The sequence below is a fragment of the Aphelocoma coerulescens genome, chromosome 19 (assembly GCF_041296385.1).
Source record: "Aphelocoma coerulescens isolate FSJ_1873_10779 chromosome 19, UR_Acoe_1.0, whole genome shotgun sequence".
In the NCBI taxonomy this organism is placed as follows: Eukaryota; Metazoa; Chordata; class Aves; order Passeriformes; family Corvidae; genus Aphelocoma; species Aphelocoma coerulescens.
The window spans coordinates 8696346-8716833 of record NC_091032.1 but is presented as its reverse complement, the minus strand read 5'-3'; the positions used below and the strand labels follow the sequence as shown (position 1 = coordinate 8716833).

At 38.8% G+C, this 20488-nt stretch overlaps 1 protein-coding gene across 5 annotated transcripts in view; it reads right to left on the bottom strand.

Moving 5' to 3' along the window:
• BRIP1 (BRCA1 interacting DNA helicase 1) overlaps nt 1-20488 on the bottom strand; it is a 48619-nt gene that overhangs the window by 21566 nt on the left and 6565 nt on the right. For all 5 annotated transcript variants that reach the window (XM_069033461.1, XM_069033460.1, XM_069033464.1 and 2 more), the window contains exons 7-14: nt 18023-18313; nt 17336-17557; nt 16842-17041; nt 13869-14001; nt 13191-13342; nt 12934-13105; nt 12682-12819; nt 12164-12325 (exon numbers count right to left, since the gene is read on the bottom strand). In XM_069033461.1, coding sequence (XP_068889562.1) covers nt 12164-12325; nt 12682-12819; nt 12934-13105; nt 13191-13342; nt 13869-14001; nt 16842-17041; nt 17336-17557; nt 18023-18313 — 1470 coding nt within the window. The remainder of the gene's footprint in view (nt 1-12163; nt 12326-12681; nt 12820-12933; nt 13106-13190; nt 13343-13868; nt 14002-16841; nt 17042-17335; nt 17558-18022; nt 18314-20488) is intronic.

Below are 20488 nucleotides of genomic sequence, written 5' to 3'. Positions count from 1 at the left end.
ATCCAAGCGTGTCTCCAGTGGGCTGGAAACGTGTTTGAAGGGTCAAACAGAAGTTCTACAGGCAGGCAGCACAAAACTTCAGAGATGGCAACAGGAGCTGTGGCTGAGCTACTCCAGACTTGGCTCCCTCCAGGAGAACTTGGTTCTGGTAGGGCCAACATTTTTGTCTGCATGCACTGTCTGGGAATAAAAGGGAGCAACTGGGACTGAGAGGGAGCCACTGACACAAACCAGGGCTCTCATCCCACCCACCAACATGGAAAGTGCCACAGAGACTCCCAGTGCTGCTCTAACCATTGCTCTGCAATGTTTGTATCTTGCCAGAAAAATAACAGGTGTCACAACCAAAGAGGCTTCTTTTTTTAACTCTGCAGCTACTGAAAACCCAGAAATTCAGAGAGACTGTCAAAAAGAAATGCACTTCACTTGTTTTACTACAAAGTGTTTCCCACCATTTTAGCTGTCTGCAAAAAAACCAAGTACAGGTTTTTTTATATCACAGAGCAACTCAACCTCCACCTGCATCAGCTGCCTCCTCTCTTCCTTTCAGTAAAAATAAATATAAAAACAAAAAAACCCCCATCCACTCTGACAGGCCCTTCTGCAACTTTAAGCTGTTAGGCTGGAGGACATCATATTTTCCACTCAAGTAATCCTCTGATGATCTCAAGGCACAGATGTTTTTATAATGGCTCTAATTCCTGAGGTATTGCATTCCCTTTCAAAAGCTGCCAGGAGGATATTTGCTGAGTCAGCTGCTTACCTACAGCTGGAAGTTTTTGTTCCAATCCCTCTCCCTCTGGTCCCAGGAGAATCACCTGGATGAATGTTCTACTTCCATTATGAAAGGATGTCCCTATATTAGTGATAATCCTAAAACATATTCAGTCATTAAATCAAGGCATTGCTTAAACATAGTGGCCTTAAATTCCTGTTATTTCAAAGGAACCCTGGAGAGTGGATCTGGCCAGACTTCACCTGCTTTTTTTGGTATTACAGGTTCCTATTAAATTAATTTTTTCAAGGATTAAGATGGCTTGGAAAAGTAGAGAATTAGCAGAAATTATATGACAGTTCTTGAACAAAAACTTTGCCAAAACTTGGTACCAAATGACCCAGAATCCTACAGGAAACTGAGCTCCAGGAATATGGGAACTCTTTGCTTTGGGGAAAAAAAGAGGACTGTACAAAGAGTTTACCACTGTGGGGTCGTAGGATCACTAATTTATTCCATTTTCACCTTTAGATAAAAAACCAAAAAACCCCAAAACAAAAGCCAACAACAGCAACAACAAAAAATTCCTTTGAGGTTAAAAGTGAACAGAAAGGAAACAACAGAAGGAAGAAAGGAAACAGAGGGGTGGAATGGGAATAAAAGATTGAAGGGACAAGAACTGCCTGGAAGGATTGGTGCGAAAGGAAACCCGAGTTTCCTTCCAAAAATAGGAGGGAAAATATTTGGGCTAACGAACCAATAAAATCTAATGTCCATTATCCCAATCTGTCAAATCAATTCGGAACAGCACCCTCAAACTATTAAAAATAGCCCCATAAAATGTCCCTCAACAAGAGCAAAAGGGATGGAAAGCAAGCAAAACAACCCAATCACATTTATCAAAATCACCAAAAACATTACAAAGTAAAAGAATATTCACCTCTGGACCACAAATCATTTACCCAATTGGTAGAAATAATTTACATTTCCTATTTTTTCCTTCTTGATCACACCGTACACATTTTCAAACAGTCATTTTAATCATATTCTTCATCAAAAAAAAGAGTAAAGCCTCAATTTTGCTCAACACCCAGACATTTGCACTGCTCTGGGTTGGGACTCCACCAGCCAAGAATAACTGAGGCCATTCAATTATTTAAGCAGTTGTTTGCACTCAATTAGATTTTCATGAAAGGTTAAGCAAGAGACTGATTCACAGCCCCTCCTCATGTTATGGGAGGGTTCTAACATAGGACAAGGTATTTAAAGTTCATTCATTTGAATGACTGAGCCAATATGAAATGTAAACGTTTTTTCACAAAAAAAGGTATTTTAAACTTCAAATTTCATTTTCTCAACTTCTAATTCTAACAAATTTCATTTCAAGAGAAAGTGAAAATATCTGTGCCAAAATATTTCATTTTTGAAGTAAAACTTACTTTCAAAACAGAGCCTTAAATTCCCACTGTTAATCACTGTCCTCACCACATCTCCTGGGAAAAAGCTGCCCTGGATTGGAAATCTGGAGCACTGTGCTATTTCAGGAGATTTTTCACTTAATCTCTCTCACTATTTCCTCACAGCAGAAAATGAGTTTGAAGGATAGAACTTTAAAACCATGGAAGTGTGATTTTCAAGAACTTCCATGGAAAAGGTGTCTTTTTAAATTGAGAAGCACTGTACTTATTTTCTGAAGGAGAATTTTAAACAAGCATGAAATAAACCCAAATATTTAGGACCAAGAATGGTGTTGAGATCCCTACATATGGTGGGAAATGTGGGGTAAAACCTGTGCTCGTCTACACAGACACTGCAGGGGAAATGAAAAAAAAGGAGGAGAAAAAAAAAAAAAGGGATAGAGCTACTGTGCAACTCAACTCCATAATTCAACGAAACCCTGACCATGGTGAAAAACTCTGTATTATGAACAAGATTCTGATCACCATGTGCACACTCCAGCACAATAAAAGGTGAATAATTTATCATCATTTTCAAAGGCAAAGTATGCATCACTCAACTTGGGGGCAGCACGGGGGATTTCACTGGTAGGATTTTTCTTTGGGGACAATGACAAAGTGCCGCTCACCAGCAGGAAACTGAAGCACTGAAGTGTGTTCCATGTGCCATAAATCAACACTGCAGCCACAGGATGTCTCTCTGGTACCAACATACCATCAATTTTTCAATAACCCCCTTAAATAATGGAAAACGTGAACGGCGACAACAGTAATGAAAAATGAAATGTTTTGCACGCCAAAGACTTTAGAATAACACAGTTAATATGTTGCTTCTACAGCTAAAGAAGCTTTTTAATAGAAATCTTCTCCCAAAAAACTCAACATGTTTGCCCCCCAAACAACCTAGAGAGTCTTTGTCCAGTCTTTGAGCTCGGTGGCAGCTGTTTAGGAACAACCTGGTTCAAAACAGGGTTTCTTTTGTGGTTTTAAAACTAACCAAGATAACAAGTTCTGTGTTCCAGGAACTGCTTGGACATCCACCCTAGGCTATCATTACACCTTCCCATTCCAGAGAGGGAAAATCTTTCATGCAAAGAGAGCTCTCCAGAAAAAAAATGATTTTTAAAAGGACAGTTTAGGTCCTGGTCTGGAATAAAAAAGAAAATGATTAACTCGCCATGGATGAAGTCAACATCTCCACTGCTGCCCTTCCCCAGCCAAAAGCCAACCTCAGTCATCTTTGACCTCTTTGTGTTTTCAGAATAAAGGAAAAAAAATAATACAAGGTTGTCTTAGTGGCACATCAGCGGTGAAGCACAGAACCCCTGGGAAAACTGATCCAAAGGGAGGAGCAGCCTAAGCCTGGGCCCAGGGCCAAGCAGGGCCACGCTGCTCCCCCAGGAGCTGGGGACAGGCAGCTCCTGTCACTGGGAGCTTGCCCCAGCCTGGCAGAGTGACAGTTCCGAGCTGCCTCTCCTCTCTTCCCCAAGCCCCGTGTCCCAACAGGAAATGCTTAATATCCCTGTATCCACATATATTAAACAATTCCAAATAAATAAATAAATAAGGTATTTCTTCCAAGTAGCCAGCTTTATCCCTCTTCCCTCCTTCCCTTCTGTCACCCTAAAAAAACTTAGAAATAAATAACAGACTTTTGTAATTCTTAGGAAAATAATTTCTCACCTCATGATCGTAAAAGTTGAAGACAAAATTTTTAATATAGCACACTGCAAGTTGTTTGTTTCGAAATAGTTTTGCTAAAAATCAAGCCACTAATGAGCTGTAAAATGAATCAAAATGCAACAAATACTCTTTAGAATACATCACTCACTAATTAAATGTTCTCACCAAGAAGCTTGTTCACCCAATCAGGAATTAAAACTGAGGCATGATTTTTCTAATTTTCTAAGAAAAGTTGATGGCTCCCAGACCTCCCAATGATGTAGAATTTCTTTACATTTAAAATGGCCCAAGTATTCCTTTCAATACATTTAATATTCAGATTTTTGTATAAGCTGTTACACTGCTGATGCAGAACATGCTCCCTAAATATAACCTTTCCAGTTATTTTCTCTCATATCTGGTGTTTTTCACACATGAAGAAGTCACATCTCTCCCACATCAGGCAGTGAATCTTTCACAGACATAGCAAAGGGACCAAGAACTCTGCAGGTTGTAAAGGTTCAGAACTAACCAGGGCAACATCACCTTCTTCTCAAAAGCATAATTGATTATGGATATTATTCCCTGTTCACAACCGCCTTCTTTCCCTCTAAGTAAAAGCTCCTGAGGAAAAAGACATGTTCACTCTGTTATTTACTATTAGGACTCCATCATTCACAGAGTGCAAACTTCTTGACTGTGAAAACTCATTTTCAATGCAGCTCCTACCTAAATGGGAGGAAAAATATGCAAGTAGAAAGTGTTAATTACAAGGGAAATTGGAGCACGTGTTAACGAGCTACAACAATTCAGCTTGCAGCACTTTGACAAGTCAGAGCTCAGAAGTGAGAAACAATAATAGATTTTTAGTTTACTTTCCTGATGCTGTCTGCTCAGGGTATTTAAATTAACAGTGTAATAAAATATTAAACTGCCCAGCTCTCAGGGTGTGAAATCCGCAGGCCAAACACTCATCTGCCAGCATGGCAGATAATTTTTTTAGACATAATATCCAATAATCTGCCACGACTGTCGCTCCGGATTGGGCTTTATCTGATGAGCAGCACCAGCAGCAAGGATCTGCTCTGTGTAAAAAGCAAGTGCCACAGGGCACCTGAATAATTGCACAGCCCTTGCTGGTCACCACAGCAGTTCAGCAAGTCATGAGCAGCCTGTTTGTTCATTCCTTGCAGCCTGTAATTCACAAAGAGAATGTGGGACCCAAAGCACACGTGGGAATTTCCCCTGGGCCGAGGAGAACATTCCAGCACCAGGAGGAACACAGTGGAAGGGAAGGGTCTCAGGGCAGGGACAGGTGCACATGGACAGCAAACAGCTCCAATCCCATTGCTGCTGAGGCTCTGCACAGCACCAGGAGTCACAACAGGTCATTCCTTTCATATCACCTCACCCACATTTCCAGTCACCCAGAATATTCACCCAAGTGCCTCTCCAGTTATTTGGTTAATTCACAGTCAGACAGAGCCAGTTAAGGATGCTGCAAACTCACACCAACAGCTTCAGAACATCAGCCATAGTGAAAAAAATCAGAATTTCCAAAGGAGGATCTTTACAGATTCTCCAATTACAGTCAACCACTGGAAAACATATTTAAAAGAAAACAGAAACATGAAAATGTTTCATCCCTGAGACTGGAAAAAAAAAAAAAAATCTTGAATGTGCAATATCATCTCTTCCCTTGAGCTGTCTGACACTTCTCTGACCTCCTGATGAGCCACCTCAGTTCACAAGGCCACCTGGAAACTAACTAGGAAAAAAAAGAATATAAAGGATAAAAACTTTTCCTTTGTTCAGGAGATCCACAGAATAGCACAAGAACAGTCACGGGGAAAGGGGGAAGAACCTAGACATTCAGGCACAGGCTCCTGGATCATCTCCTCTAAGGTCTCAAAGCATCTCTAACATTCAGATTGTCTTCTAATTTCCCAGAAACCAGGAAAATCACTCCATAATTGGTGTGTGCATCTATGATCCTGTCATACTATTTAAAAAGCAAAAAAACATTTTGCAATTATTCAGATTGTCAGTTATCCCCAAAGGCTAAATTTTATCTTGGCCTGCTGTTGGTAACCAAGCAGTGGGGAAAAAACAACCACCAAAAATTACAAAACCCAGACAACTCAAGGTCAAAAATTTCTAAGTGAAAACCTTGTAATAAATCACTATAAAAGTTTAGGAGAACTTCAACTACCCAACACTTCAGTTATTCCTTTGCATAATCCAGCTCTATTCTGGCTGTGAGTTTGCTGTAGCCTCTGCAATTCCACAAGAAATGATCCTGCCAGGGTGTGAACTGCCAGCTCCATCTGCAAATTTAGTTTGGCAGAGTTTGATTGAACTGATGACATTAAAGATAAATATTATATACCTGGTTATACAAAAACTCTTATTCCAATTATTTTTGTATGGACTTTATTATTCCTTCTGCTACTGTTTTATTCTATTTGAACCAATTTCACAACAGTGCCCAAGACAGCAAAGTGTTGTGAGGCAATGATTAAAATCTTCCCTCTCACACAGGGAGTTTTACAGACATTTCTATGCCCAAGTCAATGGGAAAACTGTAGATTTCAGGAATCACATTAACAGGAGCTCTTGGAGCTCTCAGAAGGCACCTCAGATAGTTCTATTTTTGGATGACTGTGAGAACCTCAATAGCTAGACAGTTTATATGACTGATATTGGAATGATGGAAAATAGAGAATTAAACTGAAAGTAGATACTGTATATGATTAATGGGAGAAAAAACCCATAAAACATAAAGAAGTCGAGATAAAGTTCAAAAAGAAAACGATCGGTGCAGGGGAAGAGCAAAAAACAAGCAATGAAGAAATAATAACAGACAAGTAAAATGAAATTCTGTCTATGTTTATTAGGTGCAAATGTTGAAATGAGTAATTTGGGAGCCATTAGAATTCAGCTTTTCTAGAGCACATTTTCCCCAAATCATGTCCCATCAGACAGAAATCACTTCCCTAAGATTTCCATCAGAGGCAGGACAAAGGTCCAGCTTTAGAACCTGGCAAGGAGCCTTTTCTTCCAAAGAGAAATAAACCCCCAAGGGGTCACGGTGGTGTCAGAGCCCTTCTCAGGGGCAGCCACCAAAACAACTCCAGGCACTTCCAAGGCACTGCAGAGTCCAGAGTGCCAGGACAAGCCCCAAGTGCTCTTCAGGGGTTGTTTAATTACTGCTCCCTCACTCTGCTCTCCTTTTAGGCTCCACACAGAGGCAGAAGGATGCCAGGACTCTGTCCCTAAAGCCCTCTCCTGGTTTTGGGGTCTCTCACCCGCTGTCACAGCACCACTGCAGCTGTTTGGCTCAAACCAATGAGGCTTCTGAAGTAAGAGGAAACCTTTCCCTTGGGAGCAGAAAGCAAATGCTGGGCAGAAAGTGAGCATCATTATTAATTTACAATTATTTCGTAACTTACTCCTGAAATGCCAAACCTGTTTAAAGGCCTCTTTCCTTTCCATCCCAGTGATGTTGGGCATTAGCTGCAGTCAAAACATCTAAAACTGGATGACACACTGAAACATTCTTGTTTCCTGTAGCATTTTAAGGCTGTAACTGTGTCAATTACGTTTTCTAACATTAAAATTATGCAGAAAGTTAATGCTGATGTAACTTTAAAGAAGAAATTTCTGTCACAAACTACGTGAACAGATCCCTATACCCTGCAAATATTTACACACAGGAGTAAATCTCTTCTTCAAAGCACTCCTACAGCTGTCAACAGGAACATCAAGGAGAATTTTACTCTTGATGAAGCACTTATCCCTGCATATAGTACAGGGACAAATACACCTAACAGAAAAAGTCCAGCGTTTCCATGGAACTTAGTAGATAATTCCTCACATAAGCCCTGCACCACAGAGTCCCCATCTGTGGTGCAAAGAACTATTTTCCTATTTAATTTCAATTTCACCTTTTAACTGCACAAACCTAATGGTTTCCAATTTTTCCTCCATACACATTACAAGCAAAAAGACGCTGTGGAATGTTTCTCTCTTATCTGGATATTGTCATTTTACTGTCTCAAACCTCTAAAAACAAGCTTTTGGCTAGGGAGGAAATCAGTCAGCATCAGACCTAGTGGGGAAACCCTGCACTTGCTCAATGTCTGTGGCTCTTACATAGTTCCAGATGTTCAGAACATTAATAATGCACTAACTCAAAACCTCTTTTTGAAACTTTAGAATGTGCAAATTGCATTAAAACCTCTTTGCCCTCATTAATGGTATTGTTACAATCCCAGTACTCTGGAAAATGTTTTTTGGCATTTGTTTAACTTCGTGATATTGCCATTTACTCATTTTAACAGCCAGTGCTCAAATCTTAATGCTTTTAATAGGCTGGGCTAAACAGACTACCATCCTTTGGAAATTTATTGAAGTAATTTATTAAATAAATAAAAGTTGTCTGAAGACAGCATTGCTGTTTTATTGATGGTAGAAAAACTGTTTTTTTTATAATTTATTTACAAACCCATGTTTTAGGAAAGTTTTAGAAATGAAAGTATTGTTTTTTCAGAGTTCTATTCATTGTCTGTCACTGAAACACTTCTTGAAAAAAAGGATTTCTACCAATCTCATGTATCTCAGTAAGAAAAGGCTCTGTCTGAAATGAAGAGCCAGACATTGAGAATTAATCACGAAATGATATCCCTCCCTCAGCCTGTCATATCTGAGGGTGCCACATTTACATCAGGCCAGGGTTGAAATCCATGTGGATACAGCCAGAGGTTAAACTGAGGTCCCTCCTGTTTATTCCAAATAATTTCCCTGAACCTGAAGATTCTCAATCTGTTGAAATGAGCTCCACACTGCTCACAGAGTTAATTAATATTGTTAATTCCTGCCTGTCTGGATCTGTGTGAGGGTGCCAAGAATGGTTTGTCAGCACAAGGGCAAACAACACCTGCCTGAGACTCCACTGCAGGTTTGGTGGATACCTTACACAGGGAAAGGGAGCCAAGCAACAAAGAGAGGAGTTCCAGTCCAAAGGGATTTGCTGTCACCCAATCCTGGCTGTTCCCACTCAAGAAAACATGATCAGCCCAGAGAGCAGGAAAATGGGATGAGACTGACAGAGCTTGAACTCTGAACTAGCAGCTCTTAAGATTATGAGACAAATAAAAATTCAACTGTGGAATTTAGCATTTATTTTTGCAAGTGGCAAAAGTTGCTGTATATCATCACTACAACCTCACCCCAAAATTCTCAGGGGAAACAGCCAGTGGAATGCAGCATTAATTGGGTACTGCTAATTCATGCAAATTATGCCACCCTCCTAACTCACATGGCACAAATTACGATCATGGAATAGTTTGGGCTGCAAGGAATCTTTAAATGTGATCCAGTCCAACCTCCCTGCAATGAGCTTGGGTTTTCAAGCAAAGAATTCTTATCAGCTCATAAGTTTTCCTGTTGAACACACTCATTCAAACCCTCTCCAGCAACAACTGTAAAAATTTTCCTTCCAAGTGATGACTCCTCAATTAGCAGATCGAATTAACCAACAAAGCCTCGAAGGAAAACACAACAAACCAAACTCACCGACATTAACATCATTGTCCAAAGCTGCTTTTGTTAAAAAAAAAAAAAAAAACAAAACTACTAAGAAAGGTCAGTTAATTCATCATGATGGATTATCACTAAAATTTATAAGCATTAGCATTTTTCTCCTTGCTGGATACCCTGACTTTGATATGACACATATTGAATGAATCATCTAAGATGCAGGCACCAGGCAAGATATATCTTAATGCAGACAGGTCGGCAACATGAGCCCTAATGGGCCTTATCTTAATCTTGTTTAAAAGCATCTTAGATTTCTGAGCAATCTTTTCACCTTCTGATATTCTCTTTTATAGAGTGTTTTTGCTGGAGTTGCTACTGATTTTCACATAAATGCATTTTTGTTGCATAGTATCACCAGTTTTAGGAGCCTTAAAAATGATCGAAGTTTGGAATTTAGTGAATGTTAAGATCAAGCTGATTTTTAAAAAAGTCAGTGTGCCCCAACTCCAACAATGACATTAAAAATTTCCATGTTGTTTGTGATTTTTTCCCAAGTGAACTATGACACCTATCAAATGTGGGGGTGTACAGCTAATGAATTGTTTTCCCATCCATATATTTTTCTCTATGGCACTATTAACTCCAGATATTTGCCATACATCTATTTTAAATAGTTACTCTTTAATTAAAAATATATTTACTCAAATACCTGATTAAGATAAAGGGAAATTTCTCTACTATTGTTTTTTTCCCCATTCATATTGCATCTAGTAATTCCAAACTGAAATCCAATGTACATACCTAACTAAATTCCAGCTCCATCAAATTACCTGGATAGAAGGTACTTAAAATACAGAGCATTGTCCTCAGCCTTCCAGATATGGAAAAAACCCTTTATTTTTCACTTATTCCAAAGCTGAAATTTCAATTCATAGAACAGGTTGAGCCATCAAAAAATCTGCTTAACTCATAATAGTGAGGTTCATGACCATGTGTATTAATCAGATCTTGACAGCCTTGAAAAATTCCTTTGAAGGCTGCAGTTTTTTAAAGAGAGGCAGCAATTTCCTGTGAAAATCACTTTTGAAATGCAAATATTCTGTATGATGATGAAAGAAAAATACCTTGTTTTCCCTGTACTAATATACTTACATTATTCTGTATTTTCAACATATTAATCTCAGACTTAAAGGCAACCCATTCCCAAATAAAAGTAGTAGAGAGAAAAAGGGCATCCATAGAAAAATATTGGCAATGTGATTTTAAAATATCATCCTTCAATTGTCTGCAATTTCTATTTATCAATACTTTGCTGGGCTCAGGGAAGTGTTCCCACAAAGAACAGAACACACTCAGCGTGTCCAGGGTGACCTTTCAGTGAGGCAGAAGGGCAGGGGAGGGGGAAGGCTTCCAGAGCTGGCCAGCAATTGTTTTCCTCCTTTATTAAATGTCATTACAAAGTCTCTCTCTACTTGCAATTCACATTACTATTCTCATAAAAAATTTCATAAATATTTGTCAGGTCTGGATATGGAAGATCAACTGTTCAACATGACACACTTGGAAAGATAACACTGGAAACTGAAAGATGCTCCAGTTACATTCTTAAATAAATTGGAGATTTCTTGTCAGGTAATTTCCTTTGCATGAAAGTGCACAGTTTTGTGGGGTTAAATAAATTTATGGTCAGTAATCTGCTTTTTTCAGTGGCTTACATTACCCGGTCTGATGTGGTCACCTAATGGTTACTGTCAGGAATTGCACTGTGGTTCCAATTCCTAAAGACATACAGGCAAGAAACAACCCCCCCTTTGCAGCCTGCCAGCTAAATAACAAAATATGAAGGGTTTGCAAAAAAAAGAACAAATAGTTTTTATTTCATTTTGTAAAATATTCTCTGTTTAGGAACCTTAGAGATGAGGGGAAAATCTGAAATTCTATTTCCATCATGTTGGGGTTTTTAATAATTTGGTAGGACTTTGGGGGGGGTGTTTTTTTAGAGTTTTTTTGTGTTTTGTTTAAAGATGATTTTTAAAAATCACAAATAATTATTTAAAATTTTAAAATTCACACCCTTGGCAAGCATTACAAGAAAAATGAGTGTGAGCTACAGAATTATACTGCAGGTTTATATTCCTGTTCTTGATCATAAACAACAGTAACAACAAATAGAGAAGCAGAACTACTGGGAGATCCAGATTAACCATAATTAGATATTTGTTGTCAGTGAAATTAGATATTACATAGTTTGAAATGGAGAAATTTGATTCCTTTCAGCCAATATCAGTGAGCAATTCCTCTGACTAAAGAAAAATACACTCCAATCTCCAATGCAGTGAAATGGAACAAGAAACAAGGGAAGGAGAAATTAACTGGACGAATTCTGCATTCTGATAGCACAGAAAGAACATGCAAAGGCATTCTTGCTGCTGAGTTATATAGAAAGTATCATTTCATTATGTGATTTTTAATTTTTTTCTTAATAAACAGTTTCCAAACCTTCAGGGAAGCAACATAAGGAAAAATTATGGATCTTGCTGGGTTTTTGTTAATGCTAATTGAAACAATTGTCTGTGTTAATAAGAACATCTGTTGAGAAAAACCAAACATGTTCGCCCATGAAAACAAACCTGAATGCCAAGAAGTAACAATATAATCCCACTGCATTATTACAATACATTTATTTGATAAACTTTTCTCTACGTTAATGCATGAAGCTGAAGATCACACAGTGCACTTTCAAAGGTGTGTGGTTTCAGGGGAAGAATGGGAATTCAGATTTCCTTACCTTATAGGATGGCAAAAAGCACAAAATTCCTTGGCCAACTGTCTGACAGACTGAAAGCAGCAGTGCTCCCACCTCATCCTGGAACTCGAAGGTCTCTGTGTGCTGGAATGTTGCACACAACTTCCGCCCATTGGGGCCTGCTCCAACAGTGCCAACCCAAACCTGGGGTGTTCCACATGGAAGAAGTTAATTCTAAACCAGGCTGGATAAATTACATCAGGTTCAGTAATGACATTTTAAGTGTGAAAGAAATATTGAGATATTTCTGTAATTCATTTCAGTACTTAAAGTGCAGTAATTGATATGAGACTGCTGTTACCAATATAGCATAACTTTACCTTTTCCAAGAAAATGTGTCTCCTTATTCATTTGAAAATGTCCTTTTCCATTGCATTAAGCCAAGCAACAGTCTGGACATTTCTTTTAATTGACAGAAGGGGTTTGTCATCACTTTGACTGGGGTTTTGTACCATGGGCAGCATTAGAGCTCAGGAGAGGGAAAACCATGGCCAGCTTACCTGGGAATTCCGGATAACGTGATTCGCCTCCAGCTGAATGGAAAACTTCACACCAAGCTCTGAGGAAAAGGAATCCATGGGAGAGAGTGTGCCTGATGTCAGAACAATTGTTCTAACTTCATTTAAGTCAGAAAAAGCCTAGGTGGGAGAAAGAAAAGCAGGAATTTAGAAAAATCAACACAATCACTTTCAGATCTGATATGTATTTGTTATCACTCAGATTATTTTAGGCTTTCTTCACACTCAGCTCACCACAGCAGGGTTCAAGCACCAAAAATTCAGCATGTGGACAAGGGTTTTCTGCCTTGAACTCTTTTTGTGCTTGGGCCTTGTGAAGAAGGAACTTGCATCTGAATCATCATGCTGGTTTTCACTCATCCAGGTGTAAGTTTGTTGTAGAGCAACCCTGTAATCATCTGCAAATCTATACAGAGATAGAGAAACATCAGTAAAAACTACAATTAAGCAATCAAATTGTGAGCATTCAGCTCATAAATGTTAGACCTGACCTGCTGTTATCTTTGAAGAGACAGGAAAGGACCATGAACAAGCCTTTGAGCACTATCTGTGTTGCAGGGCTCACAACTGGCACCTCAATAAGTTCCTCTCTCCCATACATAGACACTTTTTCTTCTTTTTCCAGGACAGTAGCAAGGTGTTTCTGTAAGAGGCAAATTCCATATTAACAACATTTTAAGTGACTTCTCAAAACCAAAGTTAACTGTCAGCTCACTGCTTTAAAAGTTCATTTTAAATACCTATAAAGTCAGAGGGAAAGGGGCAAAGAAGGGCCAAGGGAAAAGGAAAAATGCTCTCAATTCTTAACAATGCTTTAACATATCTGGCTTACACAGAAAGGAGCGGTAAACTTGAAAATAGGGTAAAAACATTTCAACAGTCAATAAAAATGCAGCTGGATAGAACAGGCAAAACTGTCACTGGCTCAAATGATTCAATTTAAATAATTGTTTGTGATCAATTGTATCCTTCAAAACACTGATTCTCCACAAATTCCAGCAGCTCGAGTGGATTACTCCCGGTTTTCAACAGGAATAATTTTCAGACAACTTTTCAGCATTGCAGTAAATTTAAAGATCTGTTTGCATTTAACTTATGCACACTTTAAGATGTTTAACACCACCACTATTATGCACTGTGGTGCTCATTTATACAGCACACAACATTACCTGTAAAATGGGAAAACTAATCCCAGTTATTCCCATTTTGTGCAGAAAGTTGAGCATTTCTTTGCCACTCCACACCTTACAGGCAGTTTCATAGGCTCTCTCTACCAGCTGCCCAAAGCTGTCCTGCAACCAGCTGAAAAAGAGAAAAAGCAGCAATCATTTCAGCATTGATTTCAGAGATTTAGAGATACTTTGCACGTACAAACCAAACCTCAAAAATTGCACCAGACTTCTAAGATGATGATAAATGTTTTACTACATGAAAGTAGAGAGATTCTGCTTTCCTTTATGCCTGTTTTTCACCGTTGAACTCCTACAGAACTGCTCTGAATGCAGCTCATTGAAGTGAGAATAAAATGCCTCCCCACATGTTTATACTTTATATAATACCTTTATAATAAAGAAAAGGAATCAAAATATAATTTTCTCTTATGATATGTCAGGCTCATTCAAGCAAGACTTCTGCTGCATATCTAAAGTCACTCATCACTGCTCCAACTGATGCAGGTTGGTTTATCATCCCTGTCAACTGCTGGCTTTCCAATTAAGAACAAATCCTGAGGCGTGAAGTGAACACTTTTAATATTTACACATGCAAAGGAAAGTGGGGCAATAAAAAGTGCACATTTAAAGCTACCTACAGGTATTGGCAACTGCTCCAACTCGAAGGGAAAGCAGAATTATAATTGTAACACAATGCAAAATGTGATTGACTGCTAAAAACACAAGCTAAACATGGAGATTATCTCATTTGTGGCAGAGCTGAAATTTTCCCTAAGTGAACATGTCCTCCTTCGCCCCTGCAGTACCACAAGACCTTGTCTCTGTCTACAAAAGCAGGCAGCTCCCTCCCTCCGTCCCTTCCAGGAAAGGCCGGAGCTGTCTGCTCCATCAAAAGGCAGGAGGCATCAAAAAGACAGCTGTCAGTGCTGCAACAGCTCAAAATATTTACCTACAAAATCAGTTCATCATTATCAACTCAAGAGCAAGGCACTGTGACTGTTTCAGTTCTAGATTTCCTGCCCTGTCACCACAAATAATCTGATCCATGGAGCAATTAAAATATAACTTCCCTTCTGCCAGGTTAAATGCAAACAAAACCCCATAAATACTGCCCCAACAATCACTTCTTTGGCTATAATTTGCTATATCTCATTAAGGAATGGTGATCACTAACACAGGCAGAATTTGGCCCCAATTTCTCAAATGTAATATCAAAAAGACCTGGAACCAAAATTAGGACAAGACCCCTACAACAGAAATTAAACAGATTTACAATGGATAAAACACTTCAGGAAATGTAAAATGTTTCCCTGTTATGAACTTCAAACACCCTCACATACTTTTGAAATAACAAATGCAAATACAAACTTAACACAATGGCCAAATATCATCCAAAACCACCCTAAATTCTCAAATAAATTCCATCTAACATTGAAGCATTTACTTGAAATGCCTGTTAAATTATTTTTAGTGCTAAGCAGGAAGCATAAATAAAATTAGCTTGATTCCCAGAAAGGTATCTCTGGTTTTGAAGTGAAAATTGCCGTATGCAGTATTTCCAGGAAAAGAATGAATGGATGTTGCACACATGCCTTCAGTTGCAGGAAGTGTATTTGCTGCTTCCCTCACTACCAGAAAATTCCACTGTTGACACAGCATATGCCATTGAACAAAGTGATTAGCCCTGGTAAATGTGCATCTCATCAGCAGAGCCTGCCAGCACAGCTCCATTGGTCTATCTTCAAATTCCTCACAAAGGTCACTGCAGCACCTCTGTGGCACTAAGCCCATCCTTAAGTGCCTTCTGGAATGAGCGCCCAGGATCTTTAGAAGTGAAATAAGATTTTTTTTCTAGCTACCCTTGCATTTGGCAAAGCCATGTCCCTGTGCAGGAGCATTTTACCTATTACTGGCTATTTACACCCAGTCTTCTGCTTTCCAGCAACTGCTTTTCATGCTGCTGGCCGATTTGCCAAGACAATCAACCTTAGTTTTCCTGATAAGGTTAAAAAGCTTGAGGCAATCAAATCTCCAGCCAAGCTGTTCTTATCTTTTACTAAAGTTTAACATTTGAAATACCCAAGGTAGGAGAATTGGCTTCTGCCAAGCAGAAGAAGTCCCTTGTCTCTGTGTGACACAAACTTTAACTCTGAGAAGAGAGTGAGGATGGGAGAATGAACTGCTCCTGTGCTGTGCTCCACAGTCCATCGCAGCAAAATGAAGATATTACACACACTGAATCAGAATTCAGTTAACTGCAAAGCCACTTGTAGCATTATTCACGTTTTTCTGCTGACTTTGATACTTTCACTTCACCCAAAAGACTTTGCCCTGAACCTCTTGTTTCTTCCTGGGCTTCTGTGCATTTTCTTTTGTTCCATCTCCTCTCATGATTTGCAATTTATGTCCCCCTCTTCCCTTTCCAAGAAGTTGTTTCCCAGGGAAAACAAAGGGCATGACTGACAAATTCACTTTCAACTATGAAGAATTTGGTATATTCCAATCTGAGTCCAAGAACAGATTCCAGCCCGTTCCAAACACCTCCTGTCCAAGGCTCTAAAAGCATTCTATAAACACGAACTAATTAATTCTTTGACAAAATAATGCTATTATTACTTGTCAAATAAGCAAACAAATGTGTAAAATACAAAAATCTATCTTCCAAAAATTTTCATACCAAGCTTTATAAACTAGGAGTCCAAAAAAGCCGCATAAGGAGCAGCACATCATTCAAGAGCTAACACTTTTCAAAAGAGAATTTCAATGTTTCCATGTGAGACCAGTAGCTTTTTAATCGATCAAACCCCTGTGGATTCCTCAAATGAACATAAATCAAACAACTGCATAGTTTCAAGTGTACCTTGGTTGCATTTTATCTGATGTGACAGAGTAACTTATACCATCAAAGGGAACCTAAAGGTAATTTTAAAAAATATTCATTGATACAAAGCAATAATAAAGTTGCCTTACTTTATCAAGGAGCAGCACACAGCTCGGAGGGGCTCATGATGCTTCTGCCTGATGTTGTTGTTGACCATGAAATCGAGCTCCTCTCGGGCAGCTCTGAGCTGGCTCTCGGTAACCCCGTAGCTCACGGACTCCCGAGCACAGTCCTCAATGTTATGGGCTTCATCCAAGATGACTACTTGGTCTTTTAGCTTAATGTCCATCTAAAAAAGAGATAATTATTGCCTAGTAAAACAGAGTGAAAGACATGAGAAACAGCAACTAACAGGATCCTGTTAAAAAATGCATATTCTGCATCACAGCAAATGAAGCTTTCCAGGTTTCGAGCCAATTTCCATAAGCTAGAAAATATCCAAGGGTGAAAAAACCCCAGGAGTTATTTTGTAGATACTATTTTGGACATGAATGGGATATCAGTTGGCCATAGAAACATAATATTCAGTGGGTAATTTCTTTTTAACTCCAGTTCTTCCCATGTTTCTCACAAATATACTCACACTCTCCCGGATCTGTGGGTCCAGGAGATAATTGTAAGGACAAAACACGATGTCTGCCTCCATCATCAGTTCTCTGGCTGCAAAATAGGGACAGGCACGAAGCTTCCTGCCCAGGCTCACCAGGTCTTCAATGTCCCAAGCCTGGTACACCCTGGATGCAGACTGCAGGGCATGGTGCTCACTGAGCTTATGAACACCATGGTAATAAGAACAGGACTTGCCCTGAAAGCAAAGAAGTGCAGAGACTTAGTGGGTACAAGAAATAATGAAAACCAAGTAGGCTTAATTCTTCCAAATGTTCCACGCATTTGGCTATTTCTTGGAAACATTTCTAACAGCTGCTTTTTATGCCAGACCATAACACATCATGTCAGGTAAATCCATGTTTCTAAAATGTACATCAATAAAGGACACTTCTTTCATCTTCATCTATAAACCCAATGATAATTTAAGTCTTACTACAGCGTTAACCTGGCAGTCATAAATCTCATTCCTGTCATCATAATTTTTTGCAGTATTGCTACTGTGTATCAACATTTTCTAACAATTAATATTTAATTTTAACCAAATCACCAGGTGGCATTTAACCAACATAATATTAAGAAGTAGAAAATGTTACTCATTCACTCAGCTGTTAAATTTGACTTTGTTTAACGAATGCCCATTTTCTCAAACAAAATTACTCACTTGCTTTCCTTCCAGCAATTCTACACACATTTCATTCCTGTTACTACTGTGGGATACCACTGGATGAATACAGGTATAATCCCTGCTGGAAAGGATTGTCATGGGGACACAAGAATACACTGTCCTCTTCAGCTCCCTGCTGATCTGGGTTATTTGCTTGTGTGTTCGTGTCCCAAAAAAAATTTTGGGAACACACAACCGATCTCCATTTTCTTTCTTCTTTGTGTGACTGGGATCTTTATCAGGTTCTTTTCCAAAAGAACAGGAACACTCAGTGCAAGGGCCAGGAGGCTGCAAACCAAGACAAAAAAAATAATTAACAAAATCCCACTGAGAGATGAATGAGCTAAATCTGCTTATGGTCTGGCAGAAAAGTGCACTCTGGGATAGCTGGTTCAGTCACCAGGGCAGCCCATCAAGCTGCAAAAAGTTCTAAAATGTTAAAGTACCACATCCTTGTGCCTGGAAATCTCTAAAAAACCTTCCAGCAATCATAATTTTATCATAACCCAATCAGAAAGAATTATTAATCCAGTGGAATATTTACACATGAAGAATGCAAATAAAGCTTCTCACATTGAAGCTTCAGCTCAGGACACTCCAGTTACAGAGCAAGAATCCAACACCTTCAATGGAGAAAACTTGGAACAGACACTCAAATTAAAATAAATTTTTTCCTTAAAGCAAGCAGAAGAAATGTAGACGGTTCAGGAGCTCTGTGTGCAGATAAAACAGACTACACCACATACTCTCCATTAGAAACATGTTTGCTGTGCCATTCTGCCAAAGGCCATCGAGGAACCATGAGAATAAAAGAAACACAGGGAATAATTCTAAACAGAACCTAATCCTGTAAAATATTTGTTAAAAGCCAGTCTTCTTCTTCCTGAGAAGCACCATCTTTCAGAACATTAAATACTGGAACAACTGACATGAAGTTGTCATAATGAATTTGAAAAGACACATAGGAAACAAGGAACTCAAGCATAACCATGTCCTAACACACCTCTCATGAAAAATAAAGAGTTCTTCCAGTGTCAAAGAGTTTGTATTTGGGCTCCAGGTGGTAGTGCAGGTAACAACATGTAGCTGCCCACTGCTCCCTCCCTTTTTGTTGTATCAGTAAGATTATCCATTATAAACAAATGCTAAGTCATGCTGTGTGTTACACCACAATTCTGGGGATCAAGCTGTCTTTAGCTTCCACTCCAAGGAAAAGCAAGTTCGTGTTACCCTCAGCCCCACTCAGCCTTGTCTGCCATTAAATATTACAATACATGATAGAAAGCATGTAAATGTAACCCTCTGGAGCTGCCACTCACTGGGATAAAAGGTTCACTGATGTGCCAAATAAACAGGCCTCAAAGCAGATAAAGTTACACCCATGCTGGAATTGTTACATTCCCCTCTCAGGTTGCCAGTAACAGCAGATTTCATTACCCTGTGCTGCCACATTAAATAGCCAGTTCCAAATATCCTGCCTTCTATATTGAATAATTACTTATTCACTGAAAGGATAAAAAGAAGAGTTATGAATGGGGCTCTTGTCAACAGGCAAGCAGGAAACAGCTGACATATGGTATATGTTACATATGTGCAAGGCCCAGCTCTGTGCTCACACAGAAAGCTCCAATGCAAATGGTACCTTGATATTTCTATCAGTTGTATTCTGGTTTGCTCCTGGAAATAATGAAAACCACATTACCGCTCTAAAAATTAATATAACAGGCAGTGACTGTGCAGGGCCTTTAAGAACACATCTATCTTTTAATTTTAATCCAAGTCAGATTGTGTTTTCAGAGGTAAAAACAATACACAGGACACCAAGATGATCCTTTACCACTAATATTTCACTGCTATGCTAAGCCAAATAAAAATAATAGAAAAATATTAAGACCCATCAGGCAGCTGTTTTGCAAGAGTTCTTAGAACAACAGGAAAATGCAGCTCAAATTAATATATAAAAACAAGAACAGAAGGTTCTCCTATGATGGGCTTAAAACACCAGATATTATTCTTTTCATAAAAAAGAAATAAAGTGCTCTTATGTGTGAGGCTTATAAATTACAGTATTTTACAGGGGGGCTTAAAAGTTTGGTTTAAGAGGTTTGGAATTGGTATAATACTGGCATTAAGAAGCACTTTAGCCATTATTCCAGTACTAAATGTTACCTTTAACGTTGAAAAAAGTTTTATGTTCAAAAAACACTCAAACCCACAATACTGAGAAAGTTGTAAACTCAGGCTGATTTTATAGTAAGTAGTTAAGAGTATAAAACTGCCTGCAGTAGTCACAGCATATCTGAAAGCCACAGACACCATTAGACCCAAATACATTAACAAAATAAAACCTTCTTAGAAAGTCCTTCATAATGAAAAATAACTTCAGAAAATTGGTTAAAATACAGTTTAAAAGTTGAGTTCTCCGTGTTCTTTGCACATTACTCGACTGTGTCAATTTGCACT